Genomic DNA, 13,080 nt, shown 5'->3' on the forward strand with positions numbered 1-13,080 from the left:
AAGACTTGCGGGTTCAATCCCTGGGTAGGGAAGATCCCTTGGAGTAGGAAATGGCAACCCATTCCAGTATTCTTGCCTGGAAAATTTCATGAACAGAGGAGCCTGGAGGGCTACGGTCCATGGGATCACAGTCAGACATGACTGAGCACAAGTGTGCGCACGCACACACACACAGAGATTCCATTGTGTGGATGGACCACATTCTGTTAATCCACCCACCCACCGATGGACACTGAGTTGCTTGGACATTTTGGTTCTTGTGAATATGCTGCCATGAACACGGGTGTAGAGATAGCTGAGACCCTACATCCAGTTCTTTTGGGTCTATGCCCGGCAGTGGGATTGCTGGATGACATGGGCGTTGTTTATTTGAAGAACTTCAGTAGTTTTCCACAGCAGCTGCACTATTGCACGTCCCCACAAGCAATGCAGAAGGGATCCAATTTCTGCATCCTTGCAAATAGTATTTTTTTTTTTCAAAATGATCATCCTAATGGGTGTGAAAAGGTTCAAGAATTTCTTTTTTACCAAAAATAGAGTTGCCAGGCATCAAAGTGAAGAGTACCCTTTGTCTAGCAGCCATATCTGCCTTACTGCTAGAAAGTGGTGACACCAACTTTAAAAACTGGGAAATAGTTTGGCTGTGAGATTCTTCCGAAGCCTTGATTTACAGGTGGATCCAGAGAACATTAAGGCTGAAGAGGGAAGTATGAATGGTACCCTGGGAGAAGAGAACAGGCTGAAACCAGACCTGGCAGTTAAGACCTCCAGCTGATTAGCAGCGCTACCACCTGGGCTCAAGGGGTCTGAGAACCAGTAGGCCCACCCCCCAGCCCGGACCACCAAGCACCTTCTGCTCTAGCAGCTGAGAACCTGGGTCTGAGGCTCAGCGAGGCATGGGAGCTGGCACCTCGCCCTGTCCTCTAAGATCTGAGACTCATCGAACCTGGAGGGAGCGGCTTAGAAGGAGGGAGGCCACAAAGAACCGGGGGAAGAAGTCAAGGTTTTTTCCCCAAATGTTTTATTTAAATATTAAATTAAAAAACATACATCCACTAATCATTTGGCATATGTTTCTCACGTGAACATAAGAAATAAAATAATTCAGTTACGGTAAAAAAAAAAAACAAACCCAAACTATGTACATCTTCATCACACAGCACGGGGCCTAGGACAGGCCCCCGTGCTCAGTTCGCAGGACAGTGCTGCCGAGAATCCTACAGCACACGCGTCGCACACGCCGGACACAACACGAGACACGCCTGACAGCGACGAGAGAAAACTGCAGTGAGAGTAAAGTGCTTGTCACAGTTCTGAGGCCTTTGATCAATGGCATTCGAACAGATGCGTCGAGGGGTCGGGGGTGGGGGATGGCCTCGTGAGGGCTGATGGTGCCTCTGGAGGGGGCTGAGCTGGAGCCCCAGGGCCTCCGGCACTCTCCTGGTGCGAGTCACGAGAGGCTTGGGTGACTTGGCAGCCGCTGGGCACACGGAGTCCTTTGTCCTGATCCTGAAGCAGCCCCGGAGCAGCAGCAACAGGGCTGGGAGCCGGGAACACGCAGGCTGGGCCGCCTCCTGGGCCTCAGCAATCTTTGGCTTCTACAGGGGCCCCCTTCCCGAGCCAGCATCGCCCGGGTCGGCACCACCTGGGCCGGCATCACCCGTGCCTAACGCTGCAGGTGGCGAGAGCCGACGTGAGCTGAAGGCACCTGGGTTGGGGGGAGGCGTGGGGGGGACGACGGACGGCCCTGATCGGCCGCAGGGGTGGGAGCTGTGGCTGTCCTGCTCAGTCCAGTGGCTACCACCTGAGTTTCCCTGCCGGGTGAGCGCGCACCTGTCTGCTGCCTGCTGGCCCCGCCTCCACCTGGACCTGGCGCCAGGTGCGTCGTCACGTTACCAGAGAGGGATGTTCAAACCAGGAACACAAAAATGTAGTAAAAAGTATAAAAAATAAGTAGTGTATGTTTGCCTCCTATGTATATACATGTACAGTATTTGCTTTAAAAAAGGAACAAAGCTTGAACAACACTGACCTGACCTCTCATTTCACTTTCCTAAAACGAAAGCCCACCGAGCGTGGGGCCCGGACAGGGTGGGCTGTCCCCCCACCACCAGCAGCCCCACACCGGCCACCCCCATCACAGACTCGCCATATTGCACGTTCCCCTCCCCAGTCAGTTGTTCTTTTTGGACCCTGATAATGAAATGCATAAAAACTTAATTAGCAGCGGAAATAAGAGGTGCAGGAGGAAGAAACCTCCCTGGCTGACTCCCTTTGAGGGCGCCCAAGTGACCAAGGGGAGCCCCCACCTCACTCCATCTCACTCAGGTTCCTCTCTGCAGCCCCTCCGAAGAATCCTGGAAAACTAACTCCCGAGCTGTTTATACAACATGCTCTCGAAAGATAAGAAAAACTATCCTCTGGGTTCTGATTTCAGGGGAGAGAATTCCAAGAACTCGTAGATCGTCTTCTCCTGGACTGGAGGTTAGAGCTTTTCAAAAACCGATACATAAAGCGGAAAGTTCACAGTTTTCAAGTGAAGCATAAGTGTTTCAGGAAGTGGAGAATTGTGAAAAAAAAAAAAAAAAACAAAAACACCACTAATCCACACGCACACATGCGCATACACACAGTGGAGACACACAGCTCACACCATGGTTTCCTGGGGCCAACTGGCCACCCCCCTGTGACCCTGCCCATACCACTGCTGGCTCCACCCACTGCCCTCCTCCCCATCCCATCCACCGGTCCCAACAACAGGCCCCTGGATTATTATTTTTCTTCAAAAAGTTTCCAGTCTCTACTCGGAGTTACAGTTGCTCAGTGCAAGGAAAAAAAAAATAATGATAATAATAATAAACTAAAAAATCCAAAACACCAAACATATTGCTTGTTTCGCTTCTGGAAAGTTATTGGCTTTGCGTCGGGAACCATCTTCACATACTCTGAAATTATTGCTTCAAGAAGTCAGCTGTCCCAGCCGGGGCCCTCACTGAACCAGGACGAAGGTGCCCAGCGGGCCTGAGGTCAGGTCTTCCATCTCACAGTCCCCATGGGGCAGCCCTGTGGGCTCCAGGCTCACGGGCAGCATGGCAAAGCGTGGCTGGGGGGCCGCTGCGGCGGGGCTGGGAGCTGTGGAGCCACTAATGCGCAGGTGGGCATCCAGGAGCTGGGCGGCTGAGGCCACCGGGGAGACGCCAGCCTGGAGCAGGTGGGGCGGCAGCAGAGGGCTGGGCCCCAGCCCCAGATCCTTCTGCAGTCCTGACATGTGGAGGGCGCCGTCGCAGGGGGCGAGGACCAAGGGGACTGGCTGGCAGCTGGCTGGGGCCGTCGTGTGGTGCTGTAACTGGAGCAACCTGGCCGGACGGAGGGACAGTGGGAGCAGGTCAGTGCTGGCCAGCTGGTGGCTCGCAGCTCCCCCCGCCGCCGGCCAGACTGCCACACGATCGGGTTTCCACCTGCCAGAGCTGGAAGGCCTACCCCACAGAACCACGGGCTGGGGCTGCTCAGAACACGCCATTCTGTGTGTGACTAATCCCTGAGCAATTCCTGACATTTCCTTCCCCCTCCTGCTTTCAGAGCAGCTCAGAGATGCCAACCAGACATGACATTCTTCCTCGCTGCCCCCTCCCTCCCGCACCAGCTGATGCACCCCGCCCCCGCCCCCAGCCACAGGGAAGGAGCTCAGGGCTAACGATACTCAGGAGCCCCGAGGTCTGTGAGCCCTGCCCAGGTCTCAGCCGGTGCCCACAGGCCTACCTCTGCTGCTGCAGCACGTCCTCCAGCATGCCCCTGCCCTCCCAGCTGCCGGCTCCACCGCCGTGCAGGCCTGGGCTCTGCGCGGGCAGCTGGAAGGCATGCGGGCCGCCCCGGGAGGCCCGGCTGGAGGACGAGGGCTGGCACACCTGGCGTGCCAGCCCCTTGATCTTGTTCAGCCCCAGGAACCCCTTGGTCCTCGCGTTCTTCCTCAGCTGCTGCCGGAAGGCTTTTAGCCCTGGGGGAGGCAAAACCAACACGTGTCCAGACCTGTCCCCCAGCCCAGAACCAACGGCCTGTAGCTCGCTGGGGCTTCCAGGCAGTGGGGGGGCCGCGTGGTGTGACATGGTGGGATGAGGGGGTCAACACTTTCCTACAGGGTCAAGGGGCCCTCTAGTCACCCCATCACTTCATGACAGCCCCCCTCCTACAGTTGGGACATCATCCCCTTTTAGGGTTTGGTTTGGGACAGCAATTCCAGCACTGAAGAAGCACACATCTGGGCAGACAGTGGATCCTTCCACTCCTGTGGAGGGCAGGAGTGAGCAGTACAGGGGGCCTCAGCATCCCACAAGCCTGGAGGGGGCATTGGGAGAGCCTGATGTAGACTGCCTTCATGGCAGAGGCTCCCTGACCATCCTTCCTCCAGGTCGGGACCTGCTGCCTGGCGTCTAAGCACCTCTTGGGCTTTTAGGACCACCTTCTAGAGACCCCATGAGTTTGTCCTAGAAGCCAGGGCATCTAGAACCCAGGCAGCAGCTCTGGCCTGCCTGGAGGGGCACTGCTGCTCTACCAGAACTGCCTGGAGAGAGGATAGCCACCTGCCACAAGGGACAAAGTGATGCCCTGCCCCCGGGGGCGGTGGGTACACTCGGGTCTCCCGGAGAAGGTAGAAGTGGGCATGAAAGAGAAAGTCACCTTGAGTGAGCGAGGTGTCTGACGCCCTCCGGCCCTCCTGGAAGCTGACGGGCAGCAGGGCAGCTCCTCGCAGGGCCCCCTGCGCCTGCAGCATAGGCGTGGCAGACTGGGTGCCCAGCAGTGGCGAGGCCAGTCTGAGTGGGGAGCAGGCACCCACAAGCCCCTGAGCAGCCAGGTGTCCACTGAGCCCAGCTAGGCCATCGCCCGCAGAGGTCAGGCAGCTGTCTGAGCTGGTGCCTTCACAAGGACTGGCCACGGAGGGTGAGACGACAATACCTGTGGGAAGCGGGTGCAGCTGAGGCCCTGGGGACCCTGAGGCCAGACCCACCCCCAGTGCTCAACACTTCACCATGAGTCTAAGCACTCACGCCTCTGGGGCTCTGCATCCTCTGCAGCGTCTCCTGCAAACCCGGCCCTCTGATGGGGCAGACAGCTGTATCCCCCACCACCCTTACCCTCAACTCTGTGGACAGGACGTCCGTGACAGGCAGAGGCTACCAGAGTCCAGGGAGCCCTGACAGCCAGCACCGGGGGCTCCACAGCCGACAGTGGAGCTTGCACCCGGGACACAGAGGGGCCTGGGCCAAGGAGCTGTCCTGCCAGCCCAAGGACGGCTAAATCCCCTCCAGCCCTGATGCTCGAGAGCTCCCTGTTGGGTGTAAGTATGGTCCATCAGGCCTCGGGTGCTCAGGAATGGCAAACCTGGAGCACTGTCATCAGAAGAGGCTGCCCCGCCCCTAAGCCCACCTGTCAGGTGTGTGCGTGGCCCCCAGGGACACTTACATGGCGGGGCGCCTGGGGAGAAGCACGTGGAGACCTCGGCCAGCGTGTGCCTCCGGCCTGTGCTGCTGGGCAGGGGCTCCTGCACCTCCTGCTCCTCGTCCAGGCCTGGGCCTGGCCTGGCCTCCTCGCTGATGGCCGTGTCCAGAAGGCTGCTGGGGGAGATGGAGCGATGCCGGCACACCCCGCCAAAGCTGGTGTCCACGGGGAACATTAGGGGCTGCGAGGGACATACACAGACCGTGAGGCCAGGCTCGGGAGAGTCCCCACCACTGGGGACCAGATACGCCCACCCCAGACGCCCCCCACGAGGTGCTCACACACCTGCAGGGAGCTGTGGAGGTCATAGTCCATTTCGGCCTGTAGGACAGACTGCCCCAAGGTCTGGGGCTGCGTGCACAGCAGGGCGGAGCGGAGAGCGTCTCCAGGGAGGCCTTCCTGAGGCACCTGTGGGCCGGCAGATGAAGACAGAGGCCGTGAGGCACAGCGGCGGGGAATGACCACCGGCAACACGGCACCACCTGACAGACCAGGCTGGTTTCTGATTTAACGAGCCTCAGCTGTGACCGGACAGGCTCAGGACACGCGCACCCTCTCTCCAATGCCTTGCTGAGCAGGGAGACCAGGAGGAGCAGCCGGGAGGTGGCACCAGGGGCAGTGAAGGAACAGGGGGCTGATGGGCAGGGTCTGAACCCCAGCAGAGAGGCTGGCACCCCCTCTCCATCATGCCGTCTGCCAGCGAGCGGCTCACACAGGATCCCTATCCAGTGCCTAACGGGTGAGGGGACGTGACCTCGGGGCTCGGTCTGCAACCCCTCCTAGGGGTGTCTGAGAGGGGGACTCCTAACTTGGGGACACAGTCCAAGGCAGAGACACAGGTGGTGGGTGAGGAATCAAAGGCACTCGCTGCCCCCTCACCTCGAAACCACTGAGGTCTGTGCTCCGGGGCCTCTGCTGCCGGGCAGGGCCAGGGCGGGCTGGCTGGGCGAGCCGGTACTCCTTCAGCCGCTCCACGAGGAGGTAATAAATGGCGGCAAAGTGGTTGTAGCTTCTCTTCTGCAGTGACTGGGGCAGAGAAGAGGGTGGGGGTCAGAGAGGGGCTGGCAGAAGGGACGGTCCCTGACGAGACCACTCTGGGGTTATTCTGGGGCGGACGAGAGTACCCTTTCTAGCAGACGAGCAGCCCTTAAATGAGCCATGCTGCTCCCATTCTAACCTGGCTGGCAAGAGCCAGCTTCTCCGATCAGCCACCCAGGGAAGGCGCCCTCTTCCCCACCACGGCAGGCAGGCAGGCAGCCAGGCAGCCAGGCGGCTCACCTCCACGGTCTTCTTCCGGTCGACACCCAGCATCTGCATGATGCCCAGGGCCTGTTCGTCGTAGTCGCCCACGCTGGAGGTGTAGCCGAGCAGGGAGAAGCCTGGGCAGGCCGGCAGCACCAGGGCCGGCTCAGCCTGCATCCACCTGTGCTGCCGGATCTGGGCGATGGTGATGCGCTTGGCGGGCTCCACCACCAGCATGCGGCGGATCAGCGTCTCACAGTCTGGAGGTGGGAGCGGAGCGCTGAGTCTGCGCACGGGCCGCCCGCCCATGCGTTCCCACCTCCCGCCTGGGCTCCTGCAGGGCACACAGCTCCCCAGCAAATGGCAAGCAGACCAGTGACCATCCCGGGGAACACAGAGGCCAAGAGGACTGCCAGCAAGGAAGGCCACCGGCTGAGGGATCGGCCCCTGGAGGACGTGGTCCTCAAGTCCACTAGACTGAGAACCACCTAGAACCCCTGTCCTGTGTGTTACTAGGCAGCGGTCAGAGCAGAAGAGAGAAGCCCAGTGTGGGGTGGGTGAGACTTGGGACACTGGGTCCCAGCCGGCTTCCCAACAGCCTGAAAGGGGCAGGCCAGCCCCATACGCAGGGCCCATAAGCAGCCTCATAGGCACCTGGTGAACACCCCACAGCGACACGGGACTGGCTGCCGGGCCCAACAGCAGACTCAGAAGACGGCCAAGCAGGCCTTGCAGGAAATGAATTCCTCCTCCTCCCCTCAGACTCTCATCCCAAGTTACCCAATGCATGGCCAGCAGGCTGCCAACCCCATGCGCCCGGAGGAGGCCAGGTCCTCACCTACCTCGGGACATGAAGAAGGGGATGCGGAACCGGCCTTCTAACACCCGCTGCCGCAGGGCCGGCAGGTTGGGCCCGTCGAAGGGCAGAGACCCGCACACGAGGACGTACAGCACGACGCCCAGGCTCTGCAGAAGGAGGACCAGGTCAGCACCTGTGCCCAGGCATCAGAGCCCTCCACCCTGTGCGCCCGTGCCCCCTCCGAGCCCCCAACCCTGCGCACCTGCATCCCCTCCAGACCCCCTCCACCCCCCCACACACCCATGCCCACTCCAAGTCCCCCACCACATGCACCTGAATCCCCCCCAGGCCCCCCCGCCCCACACATGTCCCATGTACCACCCAGGCTCCTACCCAGATGTCCAGCTGGGGGCCTTCATACTCCTTCCCCTCGAAGACCTCCGGGGCTGCATATGGGGGGCTTCCACACCACGTGGACAGAGGTTCTCCTGGGTTGTAGAAGTTCCCAAACCCAAAATCTGAGAGGCAAAGAAACAGGCGATGAAGTTGTGGCAGAAACAGCAAGGTCGAAGTTTCAAAGGCTCGTGCAAGAAAGCACGGACCCCTGGCAAGCAGGTACACCCCTCACACGGAGCACACTCGCGGCCCCTCACCCGCAGGCACCCCTCCCACTGGGCACGTTCCTGGCCCTCACCCGCCAGCTTGATGTCCATGTTGTCGTCCAGCAGCAGGTTCTCCGTCTTTAGGTCCCGATGTACGATGTTGTGGCTGTGGCAGTACTCCACGGCTGACAGAATCTGCCAGAACTTCTTCCGAGCTTCACTCTCGCTCAGGTGCCCATTGGAGGTCAAGTAATCTGAGGAGGGACAAAACGAAGCTCTAGCCCCAAACCCAAAAGTCCAGTTGTTGCTCGGGGCACAGAGAAAGAATGCTGGGGAGACCCCACCACTGGAGGGGCGAGTGGGAACAAGTTACTACCATTTCTTTCCAATAGATATCAAAAATCAGCGTGGCTTACCAAACATTTCTCCATTTTTTGCAAATTCAGTGACAATGTACAGCATATCCTTCGTTTCCATAACCTAAAAAAACAAAGACCTGACGTTTAATCACGTGAAAAAGGAACATATCAATGTTTCAAGAATCCGCTTGAAATCCTGTAAATTTTTAACTTCTCCAGAATAAGTATATTTGTTATTTCAAAAAATAGGGAAAGAAAAGAAAAACTTCCGCAATAAAGAGACAAAGGGACTTCCTACTCAGGAAGTTTTTTAAAATCAGATGTGAGCTCCTCACTAACCTGTCCACCTCAATACGCATCTGCTTCCAAAAACATCTGCTCGAACTGCAACTTGCCTCTGCCATATTTTTAACTCACTTTCCTCACCCAAAGTGAAGGCTCTGCAGGCCCCAGAAATAAAATAGATGCTAAGAGTTCTGCGAGGCCTTTCTACTAGAAGCTGAGCAGACAACAGATTATCCATGCCTAGGGCCAGCACAAGTTGAATAATAGATAAGAAGTTCCCCTCCCTACTTGCGTTACTGACTGACCTGATACATTAGGCTGAGAGAGGCCGGCTTTGCCAGGTAAGCTATGAAAGACCATTCTCTGTACAGCAAACCACTCAGCGTGTGTGTCAATAGCAACAGCCAACGTCAAATACACCTGAAAGGTTTGTTTACTGATCCGAGAATTTTATTTCATGTTGAAAAAAAGATGTTTTTAAGAGTTTAAAACATAACTAAGAAACAAGGTCAAATTCAAATCTTTGGTACTGAAAGGAGTAAAACAGACTCATGTATTTTAAAATATTTCATTTTTTAAACTATTGAATTTGTTACAATATTGCTTCTGTTTTATATTTCCGTTTTTTGGCCTCGAAGTATGTGGATCTAAATTAGCTCCCTTTACAGGGATCAAACCCACAACCCCTGCATTGGAAGGCAAAGTGTTAACCACTGGACCACCAGGGACTATTTCAGAGGAAGTTATCCTTATTTAAAAAAGAGCTCTTCGAGGTTCAAAATGTAATTATTCCTTTAAAAAGGTACTTTGAGCCATAAACTTAAAGAGAAGAGCAGACACAATGCAGTTTAGCTGCAATTGTAACTGCCTTGGACCTGTGTGGTGGAGGGACTTTGAGTTTATCCCCTTCCTCAGTTTAAAAAAAGAGAGGCAGAAAGATTTAAGAGTCAACACGTTTGAAGTTTAAAAAAAAAAACCTCGAGGAAAGAGTTGAAGTGTCTCTCCAAGGTTCTGGGGCCCGGGCCAGCTGGATGCAAATTAGACATTAGTGTCACAACGAGAGCTGTACAATCATTGCTGCCCACTGAGCCCGTCATCTTCCAACAGCAGGTCCTGGAGCGGAGCAAATTCACCCCCAGAAAAGACCTCAACGTGGATCCCAGGGGCCAGGCATCTGGCTACCCGGGCTCCTCCTGCCCAGGGTCAGCGGAGGACAGGAAGACAGGGAAGGCCCTGGCTCATCCCCCTCGGCAAAGTCAAAGGCAGGCAGGCTTTAGCCCACTCCTGCGGAAACGGGGTGGGCACATTGCTCAGGCACTGACATCAGCCACTGTGGAGGAAACATCTTATCTGGGCCTCACGACGCGACGACAACAGAAACAAAACATGAACCGGAGTGCACGTGACGTGAGCTGTGCGCTTAACGACGCCGAGTAAACTGTCATTAGGGGAACACGAGCCTTGTGACTCCCTCATCCTTCATTGTAACCGAGGGCAGCAGCGTTCCCCAGGGTCACTTCAATCACAGTCCTCTCTCCACCTCGCCTTGCCAAGGGCACACCCCCCCACACACACATGGTCCTCTATTCATCGTGGATCCACAGGGTTTCATGAGACTCCTCAAAAGGAACTTATACCCAACACAACTGGGTGAATGCAAAGAACACATCCTTCCGAAGTGGATCTAAGTTCATTCTACAGAAGTGGCTGGCTAAGGAAGAGATCGCTCTGCTGTCCTAATAAAATCAGCACCTAGTTTCCAAAGGTACAATTTATTAGTCTTAACAGGAGAACAAAAATAAAGTCACAAAGCAAACCAACAGGCGGACAGGGTGAGGTGCGTTCTCAATGTGGATTAGATGTCAAGTTCCCTGCTCTCACCTGGGCACAGGTGTTTTATGTCTCCATTTCTGATGGGAGGGTTGAAACAGAAGAGACAAATGCTCACTGCTGCCTTGGCATAGGTAAGTTTACAAAAACTGGTAAGAGCAGCTAGTTTTAAAGTTTATTAAAAATCTGCCGAGGTAGAAGTGTCTAGACTCAAATTTGTCCTTTCACACTAAATGGTTGACTCTCAGCAATACAGAAATCCATGTGTTTTTTTTGTTTGTTTTCATAGTAAATTTAACAATTGACCTCCAACGCATCCAAAACTGGAGCAAGTAACAGTATCAAATAAAACTTAAATGAAGCAAATCTGGATTATAATCCAAAAGCAAGAAAAAATTAGTGCACAGCTCACAAAAATCAATCTTTTTACCTTCTACAATCAACTCCCTGACTCCCACCCAGCGAGACAACCTTCAGAAACTGTAGACTTAAGTTGTTGAAAATTAAAAAATGATACACTTGCCAGAAGTAACAGTGGAACGCACACTTGAATCCTTACCTGATAGAGCTTTATAATGTGAGGATGATTCAGAAGCTTCATGATCTGAACCTCTCGATAGATTTTCTCCAAATTGCTTGAATCTAATCGTGCTTTGTCGATTATTTTTATTGCAACCTACAAATTATTAATAAAGGATATTTTGTTGAAATAAAACTCTGCGTTGAGCTAATTTACACACTTCGTTTTTTGCAGGTTAATTTCTAAAACACTTCATGTCCCCAAAGGTCACAAAAACTTAGGGAGGAAAATAACAAAAGTAACCAAAAAAGTCAAAGTTCAATAAATGTCTTAAGTCTCTGCAGACTCGTTTTACAGGCTCCAGCTGCACTCCTGGGTATTTGGTCATTATCCTTCTTGCTACTCCCCAGTATCTGTACAATTTACGCATAATCATAACATATCGCATTTCTTTCTATACAGAACTGATAAAAACTGTCAGCGTTTCGACCTTGGGACGATGGACCCCACAAGGAGGGATTTCACCAGCTTCCCCGACTTCGGGGAAAGGGGGTATCCACCCGCGGAGGGTCCACCCCGGGGTTCCGCCCCCACCACGCACCTGCGTTTTGGTGACTCGATGCCGGGCCAGCTTCACCACCGCGAAATTGCCCTTGCCGAGGGTCCGCTCGATGTCGTAGAAGCCCACCCGGAGAGGCTTCTGCTGGCCCTGGCCCGAGCCCGCGGGGGCCGCGCTCAACTCGGACATGATCACCATGGTTCCGGGCCGCACCTACGGGCGGGGGGCGCGCTCAGCTTGGCGTCTGCAGACCCGACCCCGGGCGCGCGGACCCGCGGCCACCGCCCCCGCCGACGACTTGCTCCACCGCGAGACCCGATCCGGGAGCCGTGCGCCCCGCTCATACGCCCGCCGCCCGCAGCCGGATCCGCTCAGGCTCCGGGTCCCAAGCCCCGCGGGACGCGTGGACCGCGGCCCGCGCCCGTCTCCGTCCTGAGCCCTGGACCCTCGCTCCCACGGCCCCCAGCTGTCTGCCGCACAACAAAGGGGAAGCCGGCGGCGGCGCCCCGGCCCGAAAACCCCGCGCGCGCACCTGCGGGGCCGCCGAGCCCGCAGCCCCGAGCCCGGCGGCGGCCACCGGCCCACCGGGCCGCGCCTCACCTCCGCCGCCCTCGGAGCGCCGAGGCTGGGACACCGCTCGCCCCGCGGCCCCCGCCGCCTGTTCGGCCGTTCGCTCTGCCCGGCCGCCAACTGCTCCGCCGCCTGCCGCCCGGGCTGCGCCGCATGTCAGCTCTGAGCCGGGAGCCGCGCTCTCCAGCCGCACGCGCCGTCCGCCCCGCCCCCGGCCCCGCCCCCGGGCTCCCGGGCCCGCCCCGTCACTCCCCCACGCCGCCGGCCCCGCCCACGGCAGCCCCGCCCACGCCGCCGCCGCCGGATTGATACATCCCCATTGACGTCCTTTTGACGCCAGAGCGACGCGCGGCCGAGCGCCAGGCGGAGGGAGAGCGGGAGATCGGGCGGTTGCCAAGAGACTGGCGGCTCTGACGCGCGCGCTGATGAGGCCGTCGCCATGGCGACCGTGGGGCGGTGACGTCAGGGGCCCCGGCCGCCTGAGGCCCGCCCGCGAGCGCCCGCGCTCCCGCCGGCGCGCGACCCCTACCGGACGCCTAGGGCGCTGCGGGAGGCTTAACCGTTTCGTCCCCAGTGAGAGCCTGCCCTTCCTCAAACGGGCGCACGGCCGCCTTCGCGCTGGTCTCCCCCTTCTCGCTTCCTCCCAGCAGGCTTGGTTCTAGCGCGGTTCTGAAACTCCTTAAGTGCAGCACGGTTGCGGCTGCGTCCTCTGCAGACCCCTACTCCCGGGTCCCTATTATCGGGCTGCGAGTTTCATGTGTCCCCTAGTTTCCTTCGGAAGTGCTCGGCCTTGGAGCCTCAGGGGAAGTACCAGGTGGGGC

The 13,080-nt window shown here is 57.0% G+C and overlaps 1 protein-coding gene across 1 annotated transcript; it reads right to left on the reverse strand.

Moving 5' to 3' along the window:
- Positions 1–998: 998 nt before the first annotated feature.
- Positions 999–12,444, reverse strand: SIK1 (salt inducible kinase 1). The gene is made up of 14 exons (XM_070795497.1): positions 12,290–12,444; positions 11,732–11,902; positions 11,170–11,286; positions 8,553–8,616; positions 8,229–8,390; positions 7,928–8,052; positions 7,578–7,701; positions 6,772–6,995; positions 6,373–6,519; positions 5,779–5,901; positions 5,458–5,674; positions 4,675–4,950; positions 3,760–3,994; positions 999–3,356 (listed from the first exon to the last, which is right to left on the reverse strand). Exons 2-14 carry the CDS (start codon positions 11,885–11,887, stop codon positions 2,990–2,992), a joined length of 2,337 nt encoding a protein of 778 aa, XP_070651598.1. The 5' UTR covers positions 11,888–11,902; positions 12,290–12,444; the 3' UTR covers positions 999–2,989.
- Positions 12,445–13,080: the final 636 nt, after the last annotated feature.

The sequence above is a fragment of the Bos indicus genome, chromosome 1, assembly GCF_029378745.1.
Source record: "Bos indicus isolate NIAB-ARS_2022 breed Sahiwal x Tharparkar chromosome 1, NIAB-ARS_B.indTharparkar_mat_pri_1.0, whole genome shotgun sequence".
NCBI lineage: Eukaryota > Metazoa > Chordata > Mammalia > Artiodactyla > Bovidae > Bos > Bos indicus.